The 25,779-nt window shown below is 42.4% G+C and overlaps 1 protein-coding gene across 2 annotated transcripts in view; it reads left to right on the top strand.

Annotated features, from left to right (window-relative positions):
- The first annotated feature begins 14,435 nt into the window (after positions 1–14,435).
- Positions 14,436–25,779, top strand: part of FSHR (follicle stimulating hormone receptor) — a 109,281-nt gene continuing 97,937 nt past the window's right edge. For both annotated transcript variants that reach the window (XM_080408145.1, XM_080408144.1), the window contains exon 1: positions 14,436–18,351. In XM_080408145.1, coding sequence (XP_080264271.1) covers positions 17,873–18,351 — 479 coding nt within the window. In that variant the 5' untranslated portion in view covers positions 14,436–17,872. The remainder of the gene's footprint in view (positions 18,352–25,779) is intronic.

The raw sequence follows: 25,779 nt of genomic DNA, 5'->3' as shown, positions 1-25,779 counted from the left end.
CAAGCCCGAAAATGTCCAAAGAATTTCTACATATTGAACTTTTAAGCCACAGCTTTCAAGGGAACAGTTAATATGAACAGTTAATATGCAACTATAATATTCACATTATGTATGCAATGCAATATTTACTGGTCTTAGGGCCTCGGTAAAGGAGTGCCACACAAACAAAAGATATTTTTTATGCTAGTCCTGTAAATGGGAAGTAATTCTCTCTCCATTTGAAGGCATGGAAGTGAAGATGCACATGGGTACAGAAGTTATGCAGAATGTCTGTGATAGGTTTATTATTATGTGTCTTACTCAGAACCCTAAGACAAACAGGAGGGAAAGGGAGAAACAAAACCACAGTATGGTGGCTTGAGAACTGTTAAAAGAAAACAAAGATTTAAGAAGCTCAAACTCTTTTTTTTTTTTTTTTTTAATTAAATAGTGAATGTGGTTATACTGCGTCGGCACTTTTTTTAATTGCTGTTTATGTATACGTTAAATGAGAAATTTAAAAGAAGGTTAACAAAAATGACAGAGTTCACATTGACTCTTTGACTATACTTGTGTATATTTTGTCTTCAGTTAAGTTGCCTGTGTTTAGCTGTTTCCAACTTTTCTTCATTGCCTGGAGAATTCTCATGTCTTATTCAACCCTTTACTTTGTTTTTTTTGGGTTTGAGTATTAAAACACCTTTGATACTGCTATCTCAGAAATAGATATAATATAGCAACCTATAAAAATATAAATTGTTGTGATAAAGTAGCCAAACTGTTAGACTTGGGAACAGGTCTGACAAAAAAACGGGGGGGGGGGGGGGGGGGGGGGGGCGAGGGGTAGGGAGGAGGAAGGTATGTGTAGCCATCTGTAGAAAGCTGCTTGGGATTCATCATCTTCAACAATTCAAATCATTATTCCTCATTGTGGATAATCAACGAGGGGAAAAATTAAATATGCAGTTTTGTTTAACAGAACTGTTTTGAAGACGTATGGAATTCTTTGTGAATAATTCATACTCTTTAAGATCAGAAGCGTTGAAACAAAAAAAAGGTGGGGAATTCTGCTGGGACATACCAGTTTAGAAACAAAGCAGCACTCTTGCTACATGTAAATGCAGCTGAAACAGGATGGCTGTAACGTCAGGGAAAAAAAAATCTTGGCTAAAAAGTCTGTAGCAATATAGATGATCTCTTCTTCAGATAGTAAATTATTCATTTTGTCCTTGATCAATTCCAGTTAACATGTATTTGTGGCTCACAACTGTTTCTCTAAAACATAAAAGTGACTCATGGGGGAAAAGAAAAGTCACACTTGGGGAAAAGAGCATCAAGAAAACCCTGTCATAATGTAGCCTTCTCCATCTTATGCCCCTACCAGGCATCTATGATTAAATAACCCTTTCAATGACTTTGGCACTAACAAGTTATTTAAATTTTCCTTGCCTCTCTCAGTACATTGCCCTACTTATTTTTCTACCAGATTAGACACAAAAATGAAATGAAAAAGGAAAAGAAATATTGGAATGTGCTTTTGATTTGGAGCAGCTGAACAGCAGTGGGTGTAGTGTGGGCTGTAGGGTGAAGCCTGGCCGGGACGGGTGGCACCTCTGTCACCCCGTGCAGATTTCCATATGTTCCCCTCAGTGAGCCTGCACCGGCAGAGTAATGTAGGCATTAAATAATATTTTTATTATTAATATTTGCAATGTCTGCAGATAAAGTCCCTAGTCTTGCAGTCCAAACTGAAGTCAATGGGAATCTGCCAGTGCTTAAAAACCAGTTCCTCTTGTTTGGAGAACTGTGGCTTCGTGGCACAAGCAAATAGTCCCCCAACTGCTTACTGAGCAGCTTGTCACTACTGGGGAGCCCCTGCCAGCGGACAGCCTTACAGCTTTCTTCCATTTGTCATGTCCTAGCAATACTTTCTATTCTCCCTGTTACAGGGAATGCACAAAGCAAAGTGTTCTCCAGAATTTATATTTCTGTCTGTTTTTCATGATGCTTTGGTGACTTCTGGAACATCTGAAGATCCCTTTCATATAACGTTTTTAACTTCTCTGAAAACTGAATGCAAACTGTTTATGTTCAACATCTGGAAGCTGGAATACTTCTGTAAATGCCCCTATATACAAGCAGAGTCCTTCTTCTCATATGTGTGCTGGCTATCAGTATATCACCTCATGTTCTCAGGGATGAACACCCTTGAACACCCAGGACAGGACGCCTTTGGCTACATAGGCGACTCATAGATGTGGGGTGGAAGCAAGATGTGTCCAGGTACACCTTAATCCTAATATAAAATAACACTTGGCTGAGAAGCCGAACGAAACAAAGATGTGTCAGTCTTCTAAAATATTGCTTTACCACCTGTTTGCTTCTTTTTTCCAAACATATATAAATAAAGCTGTAGTTTGGGTGTGAGCTTCAGCCAAATCAAGCTGTCTGAATACTAAGCCATTTTTTGGAACTGCTGCAGCATGCCCTGCACCACTTCTTTTCCATTTTACATGCATGCAGAGAAGGTCAAGCAGTGAATTAGCAGACAGCTTTGATGGTGCCAAAGACAACAACCTGCTTCAATACATTATCAAATAATAGACTATAAATTATGTAAGCACTGAAATGCCAAGCAGCAAACAGCATTTCCTCTGCTAAATAGAATCACCAAATTCATTAGAAACTGCTAACCCCAATGATGTATTTATTTTGAGGAGTCTGAACATTAACTCTTTGCCACCATCCTTCCTTTTTTCTTCTGCCTATTTACCAAAAGGTGTAATTTTAATCATATTCCCTTATTACGTGACTCTCCATCAAGCCCTGCCTCTAACATGCAGAAACTGGGTTTCAATTCATGTTCAGACCAACTCCATAAGCTGACAGATATCGAAGGCAGCTCTGCAGAGGCACCACGTGGGAGCAAATGCTGAGTAGACAAAGTTCAGGAGTAAAATGCCCCAAAATGGAGCTGGAAACATGGACCTCCAATCCTTTTTGTGCTGCTTAGCTGCAGACTTTCCACAAACAGATGACAGAGAGGTGACAAAGTCAGAGGCTGTGCACTCATCAGAGTATTATTTCCTGATGTAGAGATCCTGTAGCCTCTAGGAGATGGGAACCCCAGCTGGCCAGGGCTTTGAGGATCTGTGGTAGTGAGAAGGTCTCAAACGAGATGGAAACAAAACAAACAAACAAAAAAAAAAGTAAAGGTGTAAAAGGCAGATTTTATTAGAATTTAAACTATGGGGGGTTTTTTACCAATAAACATCAAAGTAAATAGAATAGACAGGAAAAAAAAATAATAATACATCGTTCTTCCACAGCCTATGTCCTTACAAATTGATCAGTATTTCTAAGCTTGGTTTCTGTTACTTTATAAATGGCAGCAAACTCTGCCCAGCCTTTTCTGTTTCCTGGAGGTCTTTCTGTTCCTTCTGGAGCTGGACTGGTTGCTTCCCTCCTCCTGCTGCAGCCCTGCCTGTGCTGCAGGCGTCCAGCCCTGCGCTGTGCTGCTCCGCTGCGGCTGCCCTGCCTGCTTACAGCCTCCTCTCCTGGAGCGTACCCTGACCTTTCCTAGGGAGGACATCACCTCCTCTCCCTTCAAAGGTCTCTTCAAGTCCTGTCTCCCTGCAAGACCATAAAACATAACCGAAAACAACAAGACAGATGTTTACCAACCAACGGATTGTGTGGTCTGCACCAGCTTTTTTGCTGATACCTCCCACCAGCAGTGATACTGCTTGCGGTATCTGGCATGCTTTGATGTAAGTGAGCCAGCTTGTGGCAGTGGGCATTACCGTCCTGGGAAAAATAAGGGTAATTCTATGCAAAATAATGTAATGCAGCACACTTAGGAGGATGTACAGCTGCACTTAACTGGAACTTCTTATTCCTAATGACAAGTTTTGAGAACCCTGGTTTTAGAGAAAGAAACCACCTCATTAGTAAGAGCTTGATGTATCCAAGCCAAGGGAGTCTTCCAGAAGTTATAGCATCCTTAGAAAGAGCAGGATTTTATTAGTGAACTTGTTTCTAGAGTTTCCCAGAGGCTGTGGCTAGATAACGTTATGTTCTGCTAATGCAGTTGTTAGACACACAAGGGCAAGGAGTGCCACATAGGCAAAATACCATCATCATTTATTGACAAAATGTCTCATAGACTCAATGGACTAAATAAAAATTAGGCTAAAACAAAACAAAAAATACCTAGGGTAAATATTAATGAACAAAAAATCCATAGTCCAGCACAGCAGTTGGTCCCTGTTCAGGCCTGCAAATGGCCTGAACATTAGGTACATAGTGGACTCCGAGGCAATTGCAGAGCTTTATCAGGAAATATAGTAGTTCACATAATCTTTCTATATATACAGCTATCAGTGCATTGTTTTGCAGAAAAACTGAAATTCTGTGAATCATTATCCAAGGATGAAAAGCATAAAGTTAAAATACATTAGAAATGCCAAATCAAGGTATTCGCTTCTGAATACTGTACTTGCTAAGCCTTTTTCTTTCATGGAACTCTGCAGTTCCTAAAAACATCTCTCTCCCTTTCATAACAGTGTATAGCTTTTAGGAAAAACTAGTTCTGCCCCTCAAAACACATATTTTTTGCATTTTATCTTGATATTTCACTGAATGAAGAAATTTTGTTACAGCCTCCAAAGCAAAGACAATTTGCAAGCTGATTTCTCTGCCAGTCTGAAAAAAGAAACCATCAAAAGAACATGCCATGCCCTATGGTACTGTGCTTCCATAAGAGAACCTAGGGCAGGGGGGGCCAAAATGGTGTGTTTCATAGCTGAAGTTTGCTCTGATGAGGTCTATGCTTGTGACAGTTGCTAGTAATATTGTTTAAGGCATGGCTGTGGTTGTTCTGCATCTTAGTTCAGGTGGTCTTGCTTCCTTCTGCAAGGAAGTGAATGATCAGAGAAACAACTTTTTTGCCTCTTTTGCTCCATGCACAGAGAGACCAGAGATAGTCTTTCAGTTGTAAGTGCTCAGAGCAGATTAGCCTGACAAAAGAGAAGGAAAAAGAAAATACTTCCATGCATTTCTTCCAAACAGGGGAAGCCATCCCTCGCCAGTGGAAGCCCCTAACTGAGGAATATTCTCAAGCAAGGATCCAAGTTTAAGCATGAGTTGTTATTTTGGTATGCATGAAACAATTCAAATGCATAAAATTAGACATGTACTTGAAAAGCAATGATTTCAACTCTTAGTAATGAACCACTGTCCTTAGATGAATCTGGAGGCAGTAGGGACATATGACTCAGGAGCTAACTGCTAGAAAGTTTCTCCCATTTCTAGAATTATCAGTACAGCATATTTCAGTGCTGTAACTTCTACACAAGACAGTGAGTTTGTCAGGGAGAAAACTTTAAGAGCTTAATAGAAATAAAGTATTCCAGTGAACATAGCAGAAAGTCCTTGGCTACTGTAGAAAGCTAATTATCCTTAAGTCAGGATTAGCCGTTGTAGGGTCTCACATGCCTAAAACTGGTGACAATGTTGACACCAAGGATGCACTATTCTGCCCCCAGGAGTGGTCATAAATGGACACCTGAAAAAGAAGAGGAAGAGCAGGCAAACTTACTCGATACCTTCCCCTAATGTTCTCTCAGCCTCTAACTTCACACAGCTCTGGGGATTTCTGGATTCTCTTCTTGCTTGTTCATTTAGCAGCCCTAAACGATCTCCCTTCCAGGTAATCATCCAATCTTTCCTTGAATCACTGTCCACCCTTGTACCCACAATACTCTTTAAGAAGGAATTATACAGGTCTGCTATCTGTATGTCAACAACCGGCTCTCCTGGCTTCATTTGATACCTCTTAGCTATTGGAATAAAAAAGATGATAAAAAAGTTGATTCCCGTCAATCACTTCCATGTCACTCCTTATTTTGTAGCTTTATGCCAAATTCTTCTAAATCAGCTCTTTCTTCCAGCCTCTTCTCTTTGACCCCTGTGTCCTAGCTAGGTTTTTTGTCCAGGTCAGAATTGTCCCATTTCTCCCACAGCTATCTGGCTTCCTTAAAACACTTTGATGAAGGATTTTTTCAAAAGCCTTTTGGAAATACAAACAGACCATATCAACGAGATACCCCTTTTCTGCAAGGATCTGTAAGGCAGGTTTCCCTTCGCAGTTTCTCACATCTCTGGCATTTTCCCGTGTTCTGTAGCTGCATCCTTTAATACAGTTTCTGTTAATCTGTCCAATGTTGCCATCAAGATGACAAACCTGCAACTCCCCAGGCCTCCCTGGGATCTTTTCTTTAGGACTGACATTACATTACACCCATTCTTTAAATTGAAGGACATTTTAAGTGGTTGATATGCTTACATACTGCCATTGGTAACTCAGCTACTTGACTCAAGTTCTCTTTAGACCTCCTGGGTTAGTGCCTTTTTTTTTTTTTTTTTTTTTTTCCCAATTGGTTACCGCTCACCTGGAGCTGAGGTTAACCAGGGTAATTAAATTGTCTGCCCTCACTGCCTTTCTGATTCCTCTCAGCATGGAGCAATCACTGGCACCAGCCTTGCAGGGCACTCAGTGGGAGATGCTTCCTAAAGGATATCCCTGTCACTAGAGGGTCCATGGTTGTGGCCCAGTGTGATCATTTCCCACTCTGCCTGTTCTAAAGATGCTTCTGAAGCTAAAATCCTCTACAAGCCTCTCCCCATCCTCTTCTTGGGAAGAAGAACTTAAAAATAAAGGGAAGAAAAGTTGAATGCTGGACCTTCCTCTGCATCAGGCCTGACCCTGCTCTGTGCTGTGCCATGGGCACTTCCCTCTGAAGGTGGCATCTGGCTTCAGAATGAGGTTGAACGGAGAAGCCAAGTACAGTTGGGAGCATGAGATCTATTGTTTCAAGCTTCTTACAAAATGGGGTGGCTTCAGAGTTTTGTGTCTGAGAAATGTTTGATATTTCCTAATGAACCCTGGAACCCTGATCTCATCATGGGATCCGAAGACTAAGCAGGAGCAAACAGTATTTATCCCTCTGCCTTGTCCTGCTGCCAGAAATGTGCCACATTGCCCTCTGACAGATCCACTGGAGACAAAGAAGAAGAAAAGGGATGAAACAGAAGCTGTTTACAGATGCAAGGCTTAACTTTGGTTAAGTCACCTTCAAACATGGCAGAAATGTCACCTTCTCCTACACACGCTGGAGAATGCTCCCTGTGACAGCTGTGCTCTGTCAGTGACGAAAGCCAGAGTTTGTAGTAGGAAGTGAAAGTGTGAATATTGGCCATGATCAACCGGGGGAACTTTTTCCTCCTGGAGCTGGCATGCTTTCTGCCCAGAAGGTGGATGACTTTCTGGTGCTCTGTCAGCTGATGCTAGCTTTAAATTTGGCCAAATATCCGATCTGAAGGGTGCATTTGGGCTGGGCTTCTGTTTCCCCTAAACCTTATAGACCTTTATATTGGCTGACGTACCTTGATTGCTATTCATCCATTTTTCTTGAGGCAGAGGTGTGCCTGCTCTTGTGCCAGTACAGCAGGGTTGCATAACAACCAAGCAGAGGCTAAAGATTTTAATTTCTTCAAGTGTTGGTTTTTTGGTTGTTTTTTTTTTTTTCCCTGGAGAGTCTTTTTTAGTCATTTTCTGCCTCATTCAAAATTCAATCCTCTTCCCACAGTTCGGTGTCACTGCTAGCATTTGGTAAAATCACTCCTATAATGAATTTGAATTGAGATACATTAGGGTGACCAGTGCCTTAATGGCTCAGCTGTAACTACTTCTCAAACCAGCTCCTGGGTGATAAGCAAGGTAGAATAGCTCCTCATCTTGTGTGCTGCACTACCTGAGGTTCCTGCAGGCAATCATTATTATGTGCTACTTCATACACTGTTTGGCCAGATAATGCCTTGCAATTAGGCCTTAAGAGCAAGCAATGGAAAGCTCTCCATAAAAGCTGATTACAGCAGAGTCCAGCAGTGCATCCACACCACCATTCTCTGAGATTTATTGCTTTTTTGATGCCTCTCTGTTGCTGCTCTGATCCAGAGGCAAGCTGTTTATCCAGACTACTGCCGGCCAAATCTTCAGCAGCGCTGCAATGGCATAGCTGCGCTGAAGTCAAGGGGAACATGGCCTGGCTCCTTCTCACTTATATCCCTTTCATATTCCATAATGTTTGCTGCATCCTATTGGTACTGTTCCATTTCTTTCATTGTCACATCTTCAGCTGGTATAAAAAGCGCATCAACATCAACTGAATGGATCTGTTATTGGAATCAGGTTTGCTCCATGTTTTTTGCATCGACGATGGGATGTTTATAGAGGCTGTGGGAGACAGCACGAAAACAGAAAACCTTGAGAGTTTGGTGAATGTCAGAACAGTTTGGGAACAAATTTTCACTGACCCTTATGGTTACACTGCCATGCATGGAAGCGATGGACAGTTTAAATGGGTCCCAACAGTAGCCCCATATCCTGAGTAGATAGAAACTGCTTGGCTCAGGCAGACTGGTAAACAGGTACCACCGGCTCCTGAGGGCAGCGCTGCAAACCCGAGTTTAACAGATTATGCTGGGGTGAGGAATCTGCAAGGAAACGTGCAGCCTTCCTGCGTTCTGTAAGAGGGCATCCACATGTGGCCAGGAGCCTTCTTTCCACTTCCCAAAGCTGCTGTGATTTGGGAGGGTGCAAAGCAATTTTCTTTTGCTTTCTATTTAGACAAGCAACAGCAATCTCCCTGAGGCTGGCAGCTCAACCCCCTCTCTCCAAGGGCACACCACGTGTTATTTTGCAACCAGGGGCAAGGTCACTTTACCCACATGCCAGGCCAGTCAGGAGTTGCATGAGTAAGATCGGTTAGCACTGAGTGGAAACTAATGAGTCCTAATGACATTTCTGCTCAGCCTGGAGCACATGCAGAACAGGCTTGTAAAATACCATGCAGACACTTTTTTTAAGAGACAGGATACAAAACCTCACCTGTGAGCAATTTTGGTCTCCAGGCCTTTTGAGCTTCACCTGGACTAGCAATAATTATCCAGGGTGTGGTCTTCATCACTTGTTTTAGCAGCACTTAACAGATTGTGCTTTGCCTTTGCAGGACATCTTAAAAACAGCAAAGAAGGGTGGTTGTGAAAGAGCCTTGCAGCCTTCCATGGGCAGGGTGTGCCGGTGTGCCAGGAGTGTCAGCTCTAGTCCAAAAGGTATTTGGTTTCTTCATTTCAGACCGTTCTAGCACGTTGGGATGTGTCACTTGTTGATAAGTTATATCATGCTAAACTATGTCGTGTGAGTCAGAAGGATAAGGAAAATGGTAGTAAATGTGTAGGTGTGATACAGTTTTAGAGAATGGGGAAAGTTGAGGTGATGACGAGGATGTGAGGGGAAACCTCAGAGTATCTCTGTCCTTCTCCAGGCTTCCCCCAGTGGATGCCAGTGAGCTCCCAGGGGGCAGGCAGCAGCGTGGGCTCTCCATTGCCAGGTCACAGCTGGATGCACAGATGCCAAAAGCAGCTCTGGTTTGGCCAGGGGGAGGTCAGAGGTCCCGCATGTGTGTTTGCAGTGTGGGGCCATGAAGCCCGGCTTCCTGGCTGAGGCACATCACTGGGGCTATGTGTGTTGGGCTCAGCCCTGCACCTCCCTGGGATCTGCCCCTGGGGATCTCAGCTCTGCACCCTGATGGATCCACCCACCCGCAGGCTGTGGATGTGCCGTTAGATTCCCTGACACTTAACCAGCATCGTCTGTAAAATGATGCTAGAGGTCTTCCTGTGCTACAGGCGTGGAGACAAAAATGGGCATTAGAATTCTGAGAATCTTTGGTAACTCAGTAATGAGAACCATAAAGTTCCTGAGAGAGATGGAGAAGCTCCTTTTTCATCATCGGCAGAAACTCATTAGTCTACCTGCCGGTTTTTTCTTTACCTTAAGAGCAATGGTAGGACCTTATTCTTCTCCTCCTTTTGCAAAGAGCAGGGACCGACCTGCTCCCTGTGTTCTGGGAGCACTTGTCAGCAGACTGGGAATTGGAGGCTCCTCTCTGTCACCTCCTGGGCAGTAACCTGCTTCCTAGCAGGAAAAGTGTTAAAGGAAAACTATTCCAAGGAGGAATCTATCACTGAACAGTCTTCTAGCACCAATACGAGCTTGCTGAAGCAACTGGAAGCTGTTCCTTTTTTATTTTGCCAGGGCTCCAGCTGCATAGAGACTTAGGCATGCCCAGCTTCCCTTTCAATGCTCGTTTGCTTACATTGAAGTGCATGTGTCGTTTTTCACCGTTCTATATGCTAAAGGGCAGAATCTAAATTTTTTAGTCATGTTTGGCAGAAACTTTTTCCATAAATAATCTTATTAACTTCAGTGTATCCGTCTATGGAAAACAGTACTGTTCAGCAGCAGCTGAGAAGTCCCAGTGGGAAGAGCAGGGAAAAGTGGAAGAGGAAAATGGATACAGAGATCAGATCAATATTTAAGTTTTAATGTAGCTCCACATTAGTCACTGAATGCGGTAAAATATATATTTTTTTTTTTTAATTTGGTGTAAAAGCTTCAGGAAGAAGAGGAAAAACCTTGGATGACCTTCTAGGAATGTTTTAAAACATAGGTGCAATGTTCATTCTCACTGTATAGTGTTAAAAAAAGACTTGGTGACTGTTTGGCTCCTAATTATCACCTCAGGCAGCTTATTTAGCCTACCTGTCATGAAGGTAAGAAGTACACAACACACTGTAACTCTTGCAAAGTAATTGAGCCACTTTTTTTAGCCTTCCTTTATCAATATTAATAACGTACACTAATTGCACAATGCTTTTTTTTTTCCCCTGTTTTCTTCAGTCTGCTACAGGGATTAGTTAGTCATTTGCATCTTCTTTAGAGGCCTTAACAAATGTTAATTTGTCATTCTTACCTGTCTTCTTTTTTTTTTTTTCTTATTAAGTGTCAGAACAAAATTAATTTCCCGGAAGGGTATTTAGTGTCTTTCATGTATCAATCAGGGCTGAGCTTTTCCTTTTCTCATGCAGGGATGGTTTCTCCTAAGCTGTATGAGGTCAAGAAAAGAAAAGATATAGTTTTACACATTGCAGAGTATCTTGAAAATAAAGTAGAAAGTTGTGACCTGTGGTGTGCTGTAAAGATATTTCCATTTCAGACCTCTTTACTGTATTTCAATGCCTGAAATGCTCATCCAATCTGAACGAATTTCATTTAGTTGCTCTGGCCAAACAGCCAGTTGCTAGCACTGTCTACGGGCAGGTTTTAAGTACTAGAGGAGTTAAACAAGATTTCTCCTTGGAGATCTCTCAGTAATTCAGTCCTTGAAATTCCTCATGTATGCTCTGCCAGGCTGTTCCCTTTCTTTAACAGGAGTTGCTAATTACATGGCGTGTTTTGGAGGCATTGTTAGGGTAAAGTTTCTTTAATTCATTTTATTTCGTAATAAATTGTACTTGAAAGTCTTAACAGCCTCTTGAATTTCAGTGATTGAGGAGTTCAGGTTTATATTTTATATATATACTGCTGAACTGCTTATCTTCCTGGGTGGCAGGCTCATGTGCTCAGTCAGACATGGTGGAGAGCAAGCATTGCCAGCCTATTTTTTCATGCTGACGAACATTTCTCCCTTATTTATGGGTTAAAGACTAATAGCTGAGGATTGTAACCATGCTCAAAAGCAACTGACAGTGTAGGTTTAAGGAAAAGCGTGAATAGTCAGTCTCTATTTTAAACATCTTAGGGAGGCGGGGTTTGTTTTGGGGTTTTCTTCTGAGCCGTAAGTAGAATCACAAAAGAATTCAGGTGAAAAAGGGACATGGAGCGGTCTCTGGTCCCACCTCCTGCTCGAAGTGAGGTCAGCTGTGAGGTCAGACTGGCTTGCTCAGGGGCTTATTCCGTCTGGTCTTTTAACCCTCCATGGGAGGAGAGAGCACGACCTCTCTAGCAAGCTGTGCCATGGCTTGAGTGTCCTCAAGGTGAAAAATAATCTCCTTGCAGCCAGTCTGAACATCTCTTGTTTCAACTCACGCCTGTTGCCTCTTGTTTTCCCACCCTGTACTGCTGCAATGAGCCTGTGTCTGCCTCTTGGTCACCTCTTCATAGGCACTGGGGACTGCTGCCTGGTCCCTACAGACCACCCCTGCCCCAGGCTGAACAAGCCCTGGTCTTGCAGCCTCAGCTCCCAGGTCAAGAGCTTCTGCTCTGACCATCTTGGTGGTCTTCCCTGAACTTCCACTAGTTAAATGATGTCTTTTTCCTATTAAGCATCCTAGACTGGATGCGGCACTGTCTATGTGGTCTAAGAAGTGCTGAGTAAGGGGCAATAATTGCTTCTCTCAGTCTACTGGCAGACCTCGTGCTCAGCCCGTGTTGCTGCAGGGGGGTTGTTCTCTCCAGGTATGGGGCTTTGCATTCGTCCCTGTTGGATTTCATGAGGTTCTACTGGTGCTTATGTGAGCAATGTAAGGTTACTGCTGTCTGTAGGCAGGTCTACGTGGCTCTAGTTAGGCAAGGTTTCTCTTGCTTCACATCTCTGACCTTCAGATATGCTTTGCTGGCTGGGAAAGGCATCAGGGAAGAATATACGATGCAAAGTGCGATTCTAGGCAGGCTTGGGTGTCTCTTGTGCATTATCTTGGTCTAGTCAAACCCACTCATGGGCAGTGCAAAGAAAAAGTACTTCTATAACTGTGCTTCTACAGACATGTGATAGAAACCTGGCAGATGGGCTGCGTCTTTTATTATCAGCTGGGGATGAACAGACCTGAACTTGGGGAGCAGTACTAGATGGGGTGGCAAAGGCTGTTCGCTGCAGTGTTGTCTCTTGCATATGTTTCCCGTGGTCTGAAAATACATGAGGTGCTTATATCCTCAGATTACCTCTGAAAAATCATATAGACGAAGGGCTGGCTGGGAGCTTCTCAGCCATCAAAGCCACTGAAGTATTGGAGCAGAGTGAAATGAAGGCAGGCATCATGCCCCTGCTCCCCTAGATCATAACACAAGCACGTGCTCACCGACAAGAAGCATCAGCAAAAACATTAGAAGTGTCTGAGGTCCCTTCCACACTGGGGAGTGTCCTTCCCTAGTCAAACAGATAGGCAGGGCCCTTGACATCGGATGCTAATTAGGTTTTTAAGGAGGGGGGGTGGATAACAGGAGGGAAGCCAGAGGCACAGTGCGGGTGGTTATCGCTGCGTTAGACACAGGGAAACTAATCACGGCCAAGCTCTGAAGTCAAAAGCCCGTCACAGGAAATCTGCATGAGTGCAATCCACAATTTCTAATCCTTTCCTCAAACCCGTGTGCTTCCCCTTCTCGAGTGAATGCACTCCCTCTGGTGGCTAATTTACTGCCCATTTCACTCTTTTTTTTTTTTTTTTTTTTTTTTTTTTTTTTTTTTTTTTTCTTTTTTTTTTTCTGATTTAAGATTGCATGCTGAGAGAGCAATACACTACTGTTTTTATTAGGCTTTTTTTAATGTTTTATGCTCACAACACTGAGGACACAGATAAAGTCTGACCATTCTGATGTATTTAAAAATAACCCCCATGCGTGTGAAAAGATGAAGCTTAAAAAAAAAAAAAAAAGAAACGTGTTCAGAAAGACTATTTCTGGAAAGCAGCCTAAACTGCTATATTTTTAGCAGGCAAATGGTCTGTTTGCCTCGGTGATATGTTGTTTTAAAACCCATGTTGGTCACTGGCAAAAGGTAAATCAATGATGTGTCAAATTCCCTCTTATTAAGGTGCTGATCATTTGCATCTCATGTTACAAGCTGCTTTTCTGGATAGAAAACACCTTTTCCTGATCATAGTATGGTGGTCGGGACAATAGATGCTATTGCTGCCTGCAAACCCATAGGGGAGAATCTATGTGCTGGAAATCATCAAAAGAGTGAGAAATCTCCACTCTTTGAAGAATAAACTTTATTTTGGCTGTGGTTTGTGTGTCATCTGTTCATACAGGCCATTTATTTGCCTACACAATTGTATAGAGCACTTATGGTTAAACAGTGTTACAGTGGCATTCAGGAATAAAATTCTGTTCTGAGGCTGGGAAACATCAGCAGAAAGAGTATTTACTTAAATAGTTGTCATGTTGTGTTTCAAAAGCGAGGAACGCAACCAGACACTGCTGCAAACGTGCTTGCCTATAGGCTGATGCACTCCAACACCCAGTAAGCTTCCCACCTTATGAGAAAGAGCTGTTCCCATGCCTCTGACAGCTGGATTTAGATGCTGAGCCAACCATGTCTGCACCACGGTGGAAGGACTTAGAGTCATTTCAGTATATTTGGAGCACGTCCAGTGAGGGCGAGAGGAAGGCAGCTGGGGTGGTTTGTGTTACTTCCCACTGTACCCTCACCCATCCAGGCAACAGCATGGCCCGGGACAGGCATCGCTGCTTGGTCCGAGGATGGGGTCTGCAAAACCCTCCAGTTCCACTAGCTCAGTGCTTGCAGAATTAGACCAATGTTAATTCGAGAGGTCAATCTTATCAACCAGGCCCCTTTATTACTGTCTTTAAAAAGATCCCCTGGTGACCATATAACCTTGAATTAACTGTCTATCCCAGAAGCCATCTAATTTCATAATCTATAATATCATTGTTGCGTTTCTGTCATAATCCACTTAATTGCATGGCTGTTGCTACAGCACTTCAATTTGGGGAAAATTTCTGTTTCCTTACTTGGGAAAACAGTTTACACTCTCAAGACCAATTTGCCAGCTGGAGAATGGTTCTTCTGCAATGGATGTAAAGATAAGGCTCTTGTAAATATCTCAAAGCACCATCATCTCTGCGTTCACGCTTTTCACAGCATGTATCTCAACGCCAGGCCACCACAGCCAGCCATCTCCATGAGACAGGTCCTTGCTCCTGGCACAGGAGGCTCTGAAAGCGGCACAGCGCGTACTTGGGGCAGGTCAGTGGAGGCATGAGTTTTCCCCCCACATTGCTTCAAAGAAGCTACTGAGGAAAAAGTATGAAACTGTGTGGTGGCACAAAGATGAGGGGCATGTTTATGACTGTCTCTAAGTATCTGTCCTGGATCCCCTGCAACAGGTCCTTTGAGTTTTCGGGCACGGTTGTAGCTGCAACCTGGTGCTCAAGAAGGACTTGTGAGTGCAATATCCCCAGAAAGAGACCAGGAAGTATCATGACATTTTTTTCCCCCCTCCTTTACATGGATTTTTTTCCTGAGAGGAGACAGTTGTGCTCCTGAACTGGTAGAGAGAGGCTCATCAGCTGATTAATCCATCCAGGGACCATAAGTGATGTGTCTGTCTGTCATTTGACAGTCCTGAACAGAAATCAGGAGAGATTCCCAGTTCAAAAAACTAATAACCACTAGAGTCTACTCTTCAAGACCTTGGATTGTATGTATAAAACACCTCGGAAATCCTTCTGAAACTTCATTTATCCTCAGATTGTTTTAGTGTGATCCTGAATTAGTGCTTGCTCCCATATGACTGAAATGTTTTGCATATTAGTCTGATTTTATCGAATTTAATGATAACTGGGTATTTCCCTTAAAATCTTATTTCCACAGTATTTCAAGACAATCTTGGGGGTTTAGGGGTTGTTTTATTATTATTTAATAATCACCACTCACTCTTAACTGTTGTAAATGGAAGTGGAGCAATGTGTACTGTGCTGACAAAATGGTCTCACCAAATGAAAATGAGGAGCCAACCTCCCTTCAGTTTTTCTTCATTTGGCTCATGATTTGCTGCTGGGCCTGACCTGATGTTTTAAAACATCTGTTTTACTACTTGTGTTAAAATAAAGCACGCTTGGTAGAGCTTCGAAAGACACTAATAATTGGAGAGATCTCTTGTAGCCCTAGTGATATTTTTTAATCTCCTGACTTTTGCGTATAGAAGAATTATTACTATGTTCTGAAACAAATTTTTTCTTTTGATATATGAAACCCAAAGTTAATCAAACTGCAATGTCTTCATATCAGTGCGAATTATTTTGACATGCAGAGAATGTTACCACTTTTTAAACTATGTCATAAATATTACTATCCATTTCATCAGTATAACACGACCATTTATATTGATGCATTTCAGGATGAAGAGATATGGCTTACATTCATTCATAACCAAATGTTCTTGTGCCCTATATATTCCTTGGGCTTCACCTCTTCCTTTTTGAGGGTTTGTTTGTTGTTGGGGTTGGGTTTTTTAGCCTACTTTCAGTCTACAGCTGTAGAAACTAGAGACTTGCTATTGAAAAGACAAAACCAGAAGAGCCTCAAATGAATTGTCCTCCTGGCCCTTGTTTCAGTCCTGAAGTGTCTGGCTAGATCAACTTGCAGTGGGCTACAGCAGATTTTTACTAAGTGGGAATTTGTTTTAGGATGGACTTGTGCAGTTTTCATCCATTGAGTATGAAGGAAACTAAAGGTTGTAATCATTTGAGAAAATCTTGTAAGTCTAAGACTATTCAAAGAAAGAGGAGAGAAAGAGAGGCAAGCGGGCAGACAGATATATATATGTGTGTGTGTGTACTATATATATAGATATGAGGAAAAAGTGACTAATGTTTTAAAATACTTTTTTCTGGTAGTCACTGGCATTCTCATGAAACTGATTTAGATACCACACGCTTTTTTACACTCTGTTTTACACAACCAGCTAAATGAACACGTAAAATTCACTGCAAGCCTGCCATTGTTAGAAAATGTCCTAATGTTTTGTGTATTAATATGACTGTTCTCATCTTGAGTAGGCTTAAATGAGCGAGGGAAAAATAACAAATATTTTTATATATTTGGTAAAATTATTTTTTTATATTTGGTAAAATTAGGGTAACACTTAGGGTAACTTCAAGAATTGGTTGAATTAGTTTTAAAGACCATAATTAGCAACTCTCAGAAACATCAGCATTTTGAGATTTGTTTTAAAGGTGAGAATGGTGGAATCTTTTGGCCAGCACACTGCAAAGAAAAGTTTCTGTCCTGTGTCCCATCACATTTGTTTATGCTTTTTGATTATGGGAGAAGAAAAAAAAAATCCAAACAATTAAAAAACATGGGAAAACAACATACAGCTGCTTTTAACAAAACTTAAATCCTTCTGAGCCATGTGGAAGATTGATGGTGAGTCAAGTTCAGCAGGATGACCCATGGCAATCCAGCTCCAGCAGACACTTAAAATGCATGTGATTTAAAAGCTTGGTGTGTTTGAAACAGCTATTTACATTTTAAAAGAAAAAAAAAACCCACCCAAACAAAACAACAAACCAAAAAACACTGCATAAAAATAGCCACCAACAAAAATCCCTACCTTTTTATCTGAAAATTCTCATTCCAGTTGTCTTGTAGACAACTGGTGCAGCATGGCTTAGTGAAAGGAAAGAGTTTGCAAGAGCCCTTCCTCAAAAGTTAATATGTGTAACAAGAAAGATATTTTAGGTCAGTCAAAAAATAAACAAAACAAATAAGGACTAGAAGATGGGATTCAAGGTCTAGACATCATGATGACATTCTTGAAGCTGTTTTCCTCCTGTTGTGTCACAGTCAGTCATTCTGTATATTTTGGGGTTTTTTTCAGGTGATGTAATTAGTTTACCAGTCCACAGGGACTGTTGGGATTGTGGCATTTTCTCCTGTCTGGGTTCCTATAAATGTGCCAAAGAAAAGAGATGAATTAGCAAGTGCATGAGGAATATTCACAGCTGAAAATAAAGTCATGTTATTTAGCTCTGGCTTTAGGACTGTATAGCCTTTAACCTATCAAATAGGCTATATACCCTATAAAAATATAACACATTTCTTTTGCCTAGGAGCAACACAAAAGCAGGGGTTCTTGAATCCGTGAAGGGGAGCATAAATAGTGCCTCTCCTTCAGGGACAAAAGTGCCTGGGCTGTAGAAGGTAAAAGTGCTTTGTTGTCCCTTGGTCTTACTAAACAAGACATGCAGAACAGTGTACCTGAGAAGGAAGGACCTTTTCCCAGTGCAGGTACCCAGTGGGCCAAAAGCACCCTGGTTAGTCCAGATGGGGGCTGTGACTTCAAAGCCACTTTAAATACAGAACACTTTTGTCATGGCAAATCCATCCCTGCCCTAAGGCCACACAGGATATGGGGCTATGACCCGAAACTTCCTGAGAAGTCATCCCCCAAGAGCCACGTGGTTCATCCCAGCTTTTGGGGCGGATCTTCCATTCAGGGAGTTGGGCTGGGAGATCTCTGCACTCCTCCCTTTGAGGTGAAGGAGACGGGCACAGATGTGAAGGCAGAGATGTCTCCAGTCCTCGCCTGTCTGCTGGTTTTCCTGGTGGGCTGCTCAGGATGTCAGCACCGCGCCTGCTGCTGCGTAGGCAGGGTCTTCGTTTGTCAGGAAAGCAAGGTGGTCCAGGTTCCCCAGGACATCCCTGCCAACACCACCGAGCTGTAAGTAGGAAGAGGGAACGGTTGTGATCAGCAGCCTTGCTGCTGGCTCTCAAAACAAGCTGCTGCTTGGCAAGCCAAGGGTCGGGTTCGTAGGGAGTCACTCGGGAGACTTACTCCAGCTGTTTGGAAAGCACAACCCCTCCTCCGACGCTCGCTTAATTACATCTTGGAGCTCCTCGCTGTTACTGTGATCACACTCATTTTAAGATATCTGTTAAGAAAAGATATGGTATGTTATAATGCAAAGCGCAGACTAAATTTTAAACAAGCTTCCTTGGTGCTGTGACTGTAATTTGAAGCATAAAGTCTAAGCTTCCTTTACAGCTTGCTTTAGCGTTGCCGAAACGCGTAGTGCAACTTGTCTGCCCCAAACAACTTGATGAGGAGTGTTTGTGTTTGTACTGCGGGAGCTTTCCAAAGCTTTGCACTTGTTTGCCAAGAAGCAACTTAATGTTTTCTTTTGGAAATCACAAAGGCATTACGGAAAGGGCTCTGATAAACATTCAGGGAGCGAGCCTCCTCTATCAGAGGAGCAGAACGACTGCTGTTGGAGAGAGTGAACCATGTAAAGAAATCGTATTGCATTACTCGAGGAAGGGTTTTATCTGTCTTAAAACTTCTCTTTGTTTTCCATAAAGTAACGTGAGCAATACTGTATGACAGCTATTTTCTGTGTTAGTAGCATGGGCAATCAAATGAGCTTATGCAATGGTAAGTATGTAACTGTGCAAGAGATTGTTTACTTTTTATTTTTTTTAAAGCAAATTATATCACCTCTTGCCTGCACCCACGACTGTCTGACATGTTTCTGCTTTAGTTCATAACTAGGAGTAGTCCTGCATAAACCCTTTGATTAGTATACAGCGGCAAGTTTGGAGGGAGGATATGATAAAGAATGAAATGTCACTAGTTAGAAAAATATACCCTTACCCTGACTTTACATGCCACAATATATCCATGGTGACTATCCCACAGTTTTCTTAGGGCAGAAGTTTTGTTTTGTTCAGAAGGAGGAGCTGTTATGCTCACTGAATAAGTAGACTGCAGTGAAAACTTGAGAAAAATGTCTGAATTAACCACAGAAGGTCAGTAAAAGTTTAAATCATTCTCACAACTAGAGGGAAAAATAATCCATCTGTGATTTAGGTCATCTAAATTCTGAGTGAACTGTGCTCCAGGCATATACTGTTAATTTTGTTTAATTTTGCTTTGATTGTTTCTTTAGATTACACAGTTAAGGTCTGCCTTCTAGGGATTAAGCAAGAACATTTTACAATTGTTTCTGCAAAGAAGTAGTTTTATATTGCCAAAAAAGCACCTGTTAGTCAAATGGGATTTGTTCACAGCTGATCCTTGTTAACTTCTCAAGGGTTTGTTGAGGATGCTAATTTGTGGGTTCCTCAGCACAAGTGCGTACTCTCTGAAACAGGCAGCCTGCAACGTTACTGCAACCGAAAACGGCAAAAGAATCCTTTCTCCTGGCAGTGTTGCACAAACCTTGGAGTTAGAATCTCTTGACTTGACTGTCTTCTTGCTTACACCAACTTTTTGTTCCTCAGGAGGTAATTCTGGTCCCATTCAATCAGTATGGCCCTAGGACTGATTTCAGCATGGCTTAAAACTTTGCCCATGGAAAGGATGTAGAGTTGCTCTGAAAGTATCAAATGTTGGTGTTACTAAGCCATGTTACATTAGGTGAAGAGCTATTAAGTGGCAGGTAAACCTTAGATTTTTTCCTTCAGGGTCAAAGGTGAACTCTGGAAAGGTGCCTTCCTATGCATCTCTCCACTGAGTGCCCGGTGGGGTGATTCGGGTGACTAAACCAGACTTTACTGCTCCAGGTGCTGTTGCAAATGGACTCTTGGTAACAGAAAAAGCTTGCTTTGTGTTTCTTCAATAAGCCTCAGTGAGTTGAAAGGGTTTTTAAATCAGTGTAGCAACTTGAGGGTAGATGGCCATGGTGTCTAAGGACCCTGCACAGGACACAAGCAGAGACTTCTTTTTGCCAGGTACAGCTCCTGCAAGGTACTTTTTTCACTTAAGAGGTCATCCTGGGAGTGCGGGGTGCAGTCTATTTTCATTTGATGTAAAGGAGGGGGCGTTCTTTAGTACACTTAGAGCTCTTCACCTTCTCTTATGTGGTCTTGATAGCTTTCCTAAGCTATCCTAGAGTCTTTCCCTAGTGCCTTTTAGCTGTTGAATAACATGCCAGTGAAAGCTTTGGAGAGATAACAGGAGCCTGATAAGCCTCAAGCACTTCCCCTGTTGCTGTGTGTTTCTGTTCCGCTACAGCTGTTTCTTAAGTCAGGACAGTGGCATGTGGCAGCCAGCTCTGTTACTTGGTAGGAAAACTCAGGATAAAGGTGAAAAATAGCCCTTAACATCCATTATCTCTGCTTTTTGCCATGGATTATTTAATAATTTTTTGATGTTTTAATATATATTTTTTGAGGGTTGACCACTGCTGCTGTGATGGGTTTCTTTGTGCTTGCTTTCTCAACAGTAAGAGCTTACGCTCTGCAGCAAACATGAGCTCTGCAGCATGGTACAAGAGCTAGGGTTTTACTCCTGGTTGGATTAGCATCTGCTTCAGCAAGGGTGTTGCAAAGGGGAGGACTGGCAGCCTCTCAGGTGAGGGATTTCAGTTTGCGTTTATCACATGGGAGCAGAGCAGGGATAAGAAACCACGGATTTTCATTACTGTTCTTGCTACCACCTCTACTTTTTCACTTACAGGCCAAAATCTCAGGAGAGGGTGGTTACAGCTTGGTCTGTTTGTCACCACTTGCAGATTTGCAAGCGCTGTGCAGGTGGCATGCTCCGAGTGTTTGCAGGGGAGACTGTGGTCGTTAGCTGTTTTGCTTTAAAATCTTTGCCTGGAAGAGGAGTTGGACAGAAGAACTTTGGGCATTTTTTTTATAGATACCAAAATGCCTGTGAGAAATGTAGGTGGCCCTGACTTACAGCTCTCTAGAAGTAATACATGAGAAACCAGAGGCTGAAAGTTCAGGTGGGAGATGGAGGTTCATCTGCGCCAAAGTGCTATTAATAGCCTCGCAGAGAGAGGTGGGGAGCAACTCAGTAGTCAGCTAGGGCAGTTTACACCTTGAAGATTTAAAGCAGTTTTAAAACCCAGTGTCAAGCTTTGTAGTCCATCCTTAGTACTAAGATTTCATTTAGGCATTAGAGGTGTCTTGATTTGAAAAAGTAACGCAAACCAAAATAACTTGTTCTCAGAATGGAAGAGATCCTTCCTAAGATTTAGCAAACTGCTTTAAGCAGAAACATATGAATATCAGCTGAGAATACAACTACAAATTCTGGGAAAAGCTTACTCATTGTGTTACAACACCCTTCCTTGCTTTTGGCTTTCTCATCTCAGCAGTGCTTGAAATTGCTCTTGCAGTATCCCAGGGAAATAGGGAGCCCTGCCCCAGCAGCTAGCTGCAACCACCTGGGCAATAGGCGATATATCTGATTCAACAAAGTAAAGCAACAGTAGAAGGCAATTTAAGAAGGGAGGTCAAAAAGGCTGCTTGGTCCAATTCTGCTTGCAGTCCTGCAGAGTGTTGTGAGACAAGTGTTAATACCAGCATTTTACCTGCATCCTGAAACTAATGCTGGTGATAAAAAGGTATCGGGAAATCAAATTTGGTCATGTTGTATTCATTATAAAGGCAAACTGCCTCCAACTCAGTTACTTTCCTGATTTCCTCCTGCTCCAGAACTTTGCTCCCTTGATTTTAGCCCTCCTTAGCCGCCATGGAAGTGCAGCAGCCAACAGTAGCATGTAGATGTTGACCAGTCCGTTCCTTCTGCCTGTTTTTACACTAGGGAGGCAATATAAGAAACATCTCTTGGGAATAGAAGCTCCTCAAAGAAAGCTTGCAAACTTGGGGGTGTGACTCAACTAATTAAAAGGAGTTGTCTAATGTGTTAGTGTTCCAGAGGCTTCAATGGGAGAGTGGAGCCAGTTTTAGAAAGGAACAACTGAGGTGACAAATAATTGACAACAGAGACAGTCCATCATTTGGCACACATCTGTCAAAGCGCTAAGAGGAGACTGCAGGTAAAATAAACAAGGCCCAGGCTTGATCATGTGGTGTTTTGTATTTTAAAAACCATTCTCTGGCTTCGCTAGCCAGTGTCGCCGTTGTCAGAGCCATTTAGAGGTGTGTTATATAAAGCATTTCCTCCTAAGCATCTGCAAATGAAAAACAGTGGGGTTTTTTACTTGCTCTCTGCATAGGTGTTTTTGTACAAGGATATTTATTTTAGACTATCAAGTCAAGGCTGAGTAGATGTCTGACCACTAAAACACTGGCTGCCTTGAAATAGCAAGTTCTTTGTTCTGTACTGAGTCAGATGTGCTTCCCTGCAACAAGCTGAAAATTACGTGAACAGTAGCTACAACGCTGTTACTGACAGCTGCAATTAGGAATTTTTTTTATGCTTTCGCACTTAAAGTTGAAATTACATTGAAACCTGCAAACAATTACAGTTCATGCACAGGTGTTTGTACTGGTGGACTGAGCTTAATCTAAGACAGACAGTGTGTAGCGAGGATAAAGCAAGCTAATGAAATGAAGACCCATGAAGCTTTCACGTCCCTGTGTTATGCTGGTTAATCATACAGTTAATCAATAAACCCACGTATTAGCAGAAGGGGATGGGAATATTTGTGCAGCAGAGCATATTGAGAACATCTTACTTGCCATCTAAAGCTTTTGTGTTTGTTTGGGTTTTTTTATTATTTAAAACAGCTTTGCTTCTGTTAGGGTAGAAGAAAATCTGCAGTTAGTGCTAATTTCTTCTCTTCCTGAATTTATGATCAGCTGGTACTTTGAAGCAAAAAGCTATAGAGGCTGCAGTACGATCACTGGCTATATATATATATCGGTGGTGTGGTCCAATGCTTGTCCTGGATTCTGTATTTGACATTTTCATTGGGAGGATAAAAAGAAATAGGCAGAGCACAAGAGAGAAGAAAGAAAAGGAAGGAAGTGGCAATAAAGGATAATAAACTTTGCAGGACAGAGCCTCAGCTGGTATAAACTACCAAGCATATATCTCTATAGAAACATCCAGTTTCCAGAGCTTCAGGAGCTTTGCAATAAGAGGAGGTATGCTGCACACAATAGGAGTTGCTTTGCAGTGTTGTACTCTCTGCTGGCTTACTCATGGTGCTGTGGCAGTAAACACATACACGACTTTCACCTTACTTAGAATGACTGCAGCTTGATGCACCTGTGCAAGATGTGTGATCCAGCCTGAAGGTGTATAGATGTGTGCATGTGTATCTGAGGTCTCCTTGAAATGAAAGCACATCCACTTGAAATTTAATGGCAAGTCTGCGACTTGTTAAATCACTACGCTTTTTGCAGGGAAACAGAGTGAAAGCCAAGACTTGATGTCGTTTGCCTGAAGCATTAGGAGGTCTATGCTGAGGTCTCTGCCAGCTGATGCCCTTTTCTGGGGTCAGCTACAGAGAGATTCCACCGATGGACAAGTTCTGGCTCTTCCAGCAGCCTGTCTCACACACAGGCAAAAACCAGAGGGCCCGTATGCCGTCCCCACACGTCTGATACCAGGCAAAATCATTCCTGGGGCTGATCAGCTCTGTGTCCTGAAATGAAGTCTGTGTTAGACATTTTAAGTGTATTCTGCTTCAGTTTATATATATCAGCAATAGGAATCAAAGCATGCCTATTGAATGAGTTTATCATCAATGTTTTTCTCAAGTGTTTGGAAGATTAAGCTAGTCATTTGTAGGTGTTACCATATTCAAGACAAGAATATGTATCTTCATCTTTGGTGTCTCCCCATTCAAATCTTGTTTCACGTAATTATAACCTAGGTGAGTTTGACAGTAATGTTATTCATGAGATGCGAGCTGGTAAATACCCAGGTTTAGCACAGAGGCACAGCAAAAGACAGAAGCCCCAGTAAGATTAGAAATAAGTAGTTTTAAACTAATATGTGGTTAAAATGAAGAAGCTGATAACCCTAGGGGGCATTGCAAAGTAGGACGGAGGGCTATCTTTTACTTCTCCAACAAGAATGTGAATCACAAAACAGATTTCTGGAGTCATGAATTCACTGGTGTCAGGCAGCAGTTAATTTCCTTTGCTCTGAATGGGATGCCACGCTAAACTCTTCAACTTTACGGATGATTTCCTAGCTTCCTTTACTCCCCTTACTACAGCTTCTCACAACTCATCAGTTTTTAGTGCACAGAATTAAAATGCTGTATTTTAGATTTTGTTGCCTTCTCTTTTCTAATGTTAGAATGTATTAACTTCATCCTTCATCCCACCAGGGAAGCCAAGACACTTTGGCACAGGGAATCTTACTGTTAGCCAAAGGTGACCATCACTAGCTGGGAAAGCAGAGCATAGTCAGAGCTCTAGTGAAAAGTTTTGAAGGGTGCTTTTATGAATTTGAAAGACATTAAAGTGCTTGTGTGTTTCTGTCTCCGCTGAGTTGCCACCCAATCCCTTACATAGGGAGGTCAGGGTATTTATACAGACGGGGATGCAGAAAGGTGTGGGGGGTGCCCCTCCTGCCCTGACCCAGCAGGGTACGAGCTGCTCTACTGTAAGAGCCACCGCCAAGCTGGGACAACTCATCTGTTATCCCTGTATCTGCATTTGTCTGTGGAGATGCTGAGCATCTCACTCGGGTTTATGAATGATAGCTTGGGAATTTGAGTTAATCATTTTCTGAATCTGGCCCTTAGCAAAGGCATATCTGCATTGCAGAGCTGAAGAATAAAGCTTTTCTGCCTCAAAACCCAGGCCATGCCTCTTTAAAAAATACATAAATAAATGAAAGGCTTCTCAAATGCTTGATCTTCCTATCAGTGTTTCTGAGGTGTCACGAAGAGATCTCCAGTGGAAGGTGTCTTTCAAATCTCCACATTGAATTCCTCTGGAAGAGTATCATGCACAAAATGCACGTGATATCACCCGATAAGCCAGCAGGAGAAAGTCCGCTGTGCAGCTCAGGGGTTTCTTTCAGGTGCCAAGGAGGGTCTCGTCAGGTTTGGGTGTCACTGAGAATACAGGGTATGTAGAGAGCTTAACGAGGGTGGGAGGGTGGACAGGCAGTGCCACCAGAACAGAGAATAGTCGCTCAGCAGAGAGGTGCCAAGCGACTGTGCATCCCAAAGGGGGTGGCCGCGCGAGCTGCCGCCGGTGTGCGTGCAGGAGGGGCGCCTGCAGAGCCAAACCGAATTATCGACCAGAGACAAATAAACAAACCTGTTAGACACCTGAGGAGCGAAAGAAATCCATGCAAAGGTCAATGTGCCTCACTCTCTTCTAACCTGATGGCATTTTAGTTAGTTCTGCTTAACTTTCCCGAGTGTCCTTGTGCAGGCAAGCTAAAAGATAATTGGGGCAGGTTCACAGCTAATTTAAATTGTCA

This window comes from Falco punctatus (assembly GCF_963210335.1).
Source record: "Falco punctatus genome assembly, chromosome: 12".
Taxonomy (NCBI): domain Eukaryota; kingdom Metazoa; phylum Chordata; class Aves; order Falconiformes; family Falconidae; genus Falco; species Falco punctatus.
This window is presented reverse-complemented; position numbering and strand designations above follow the sequence as displayed.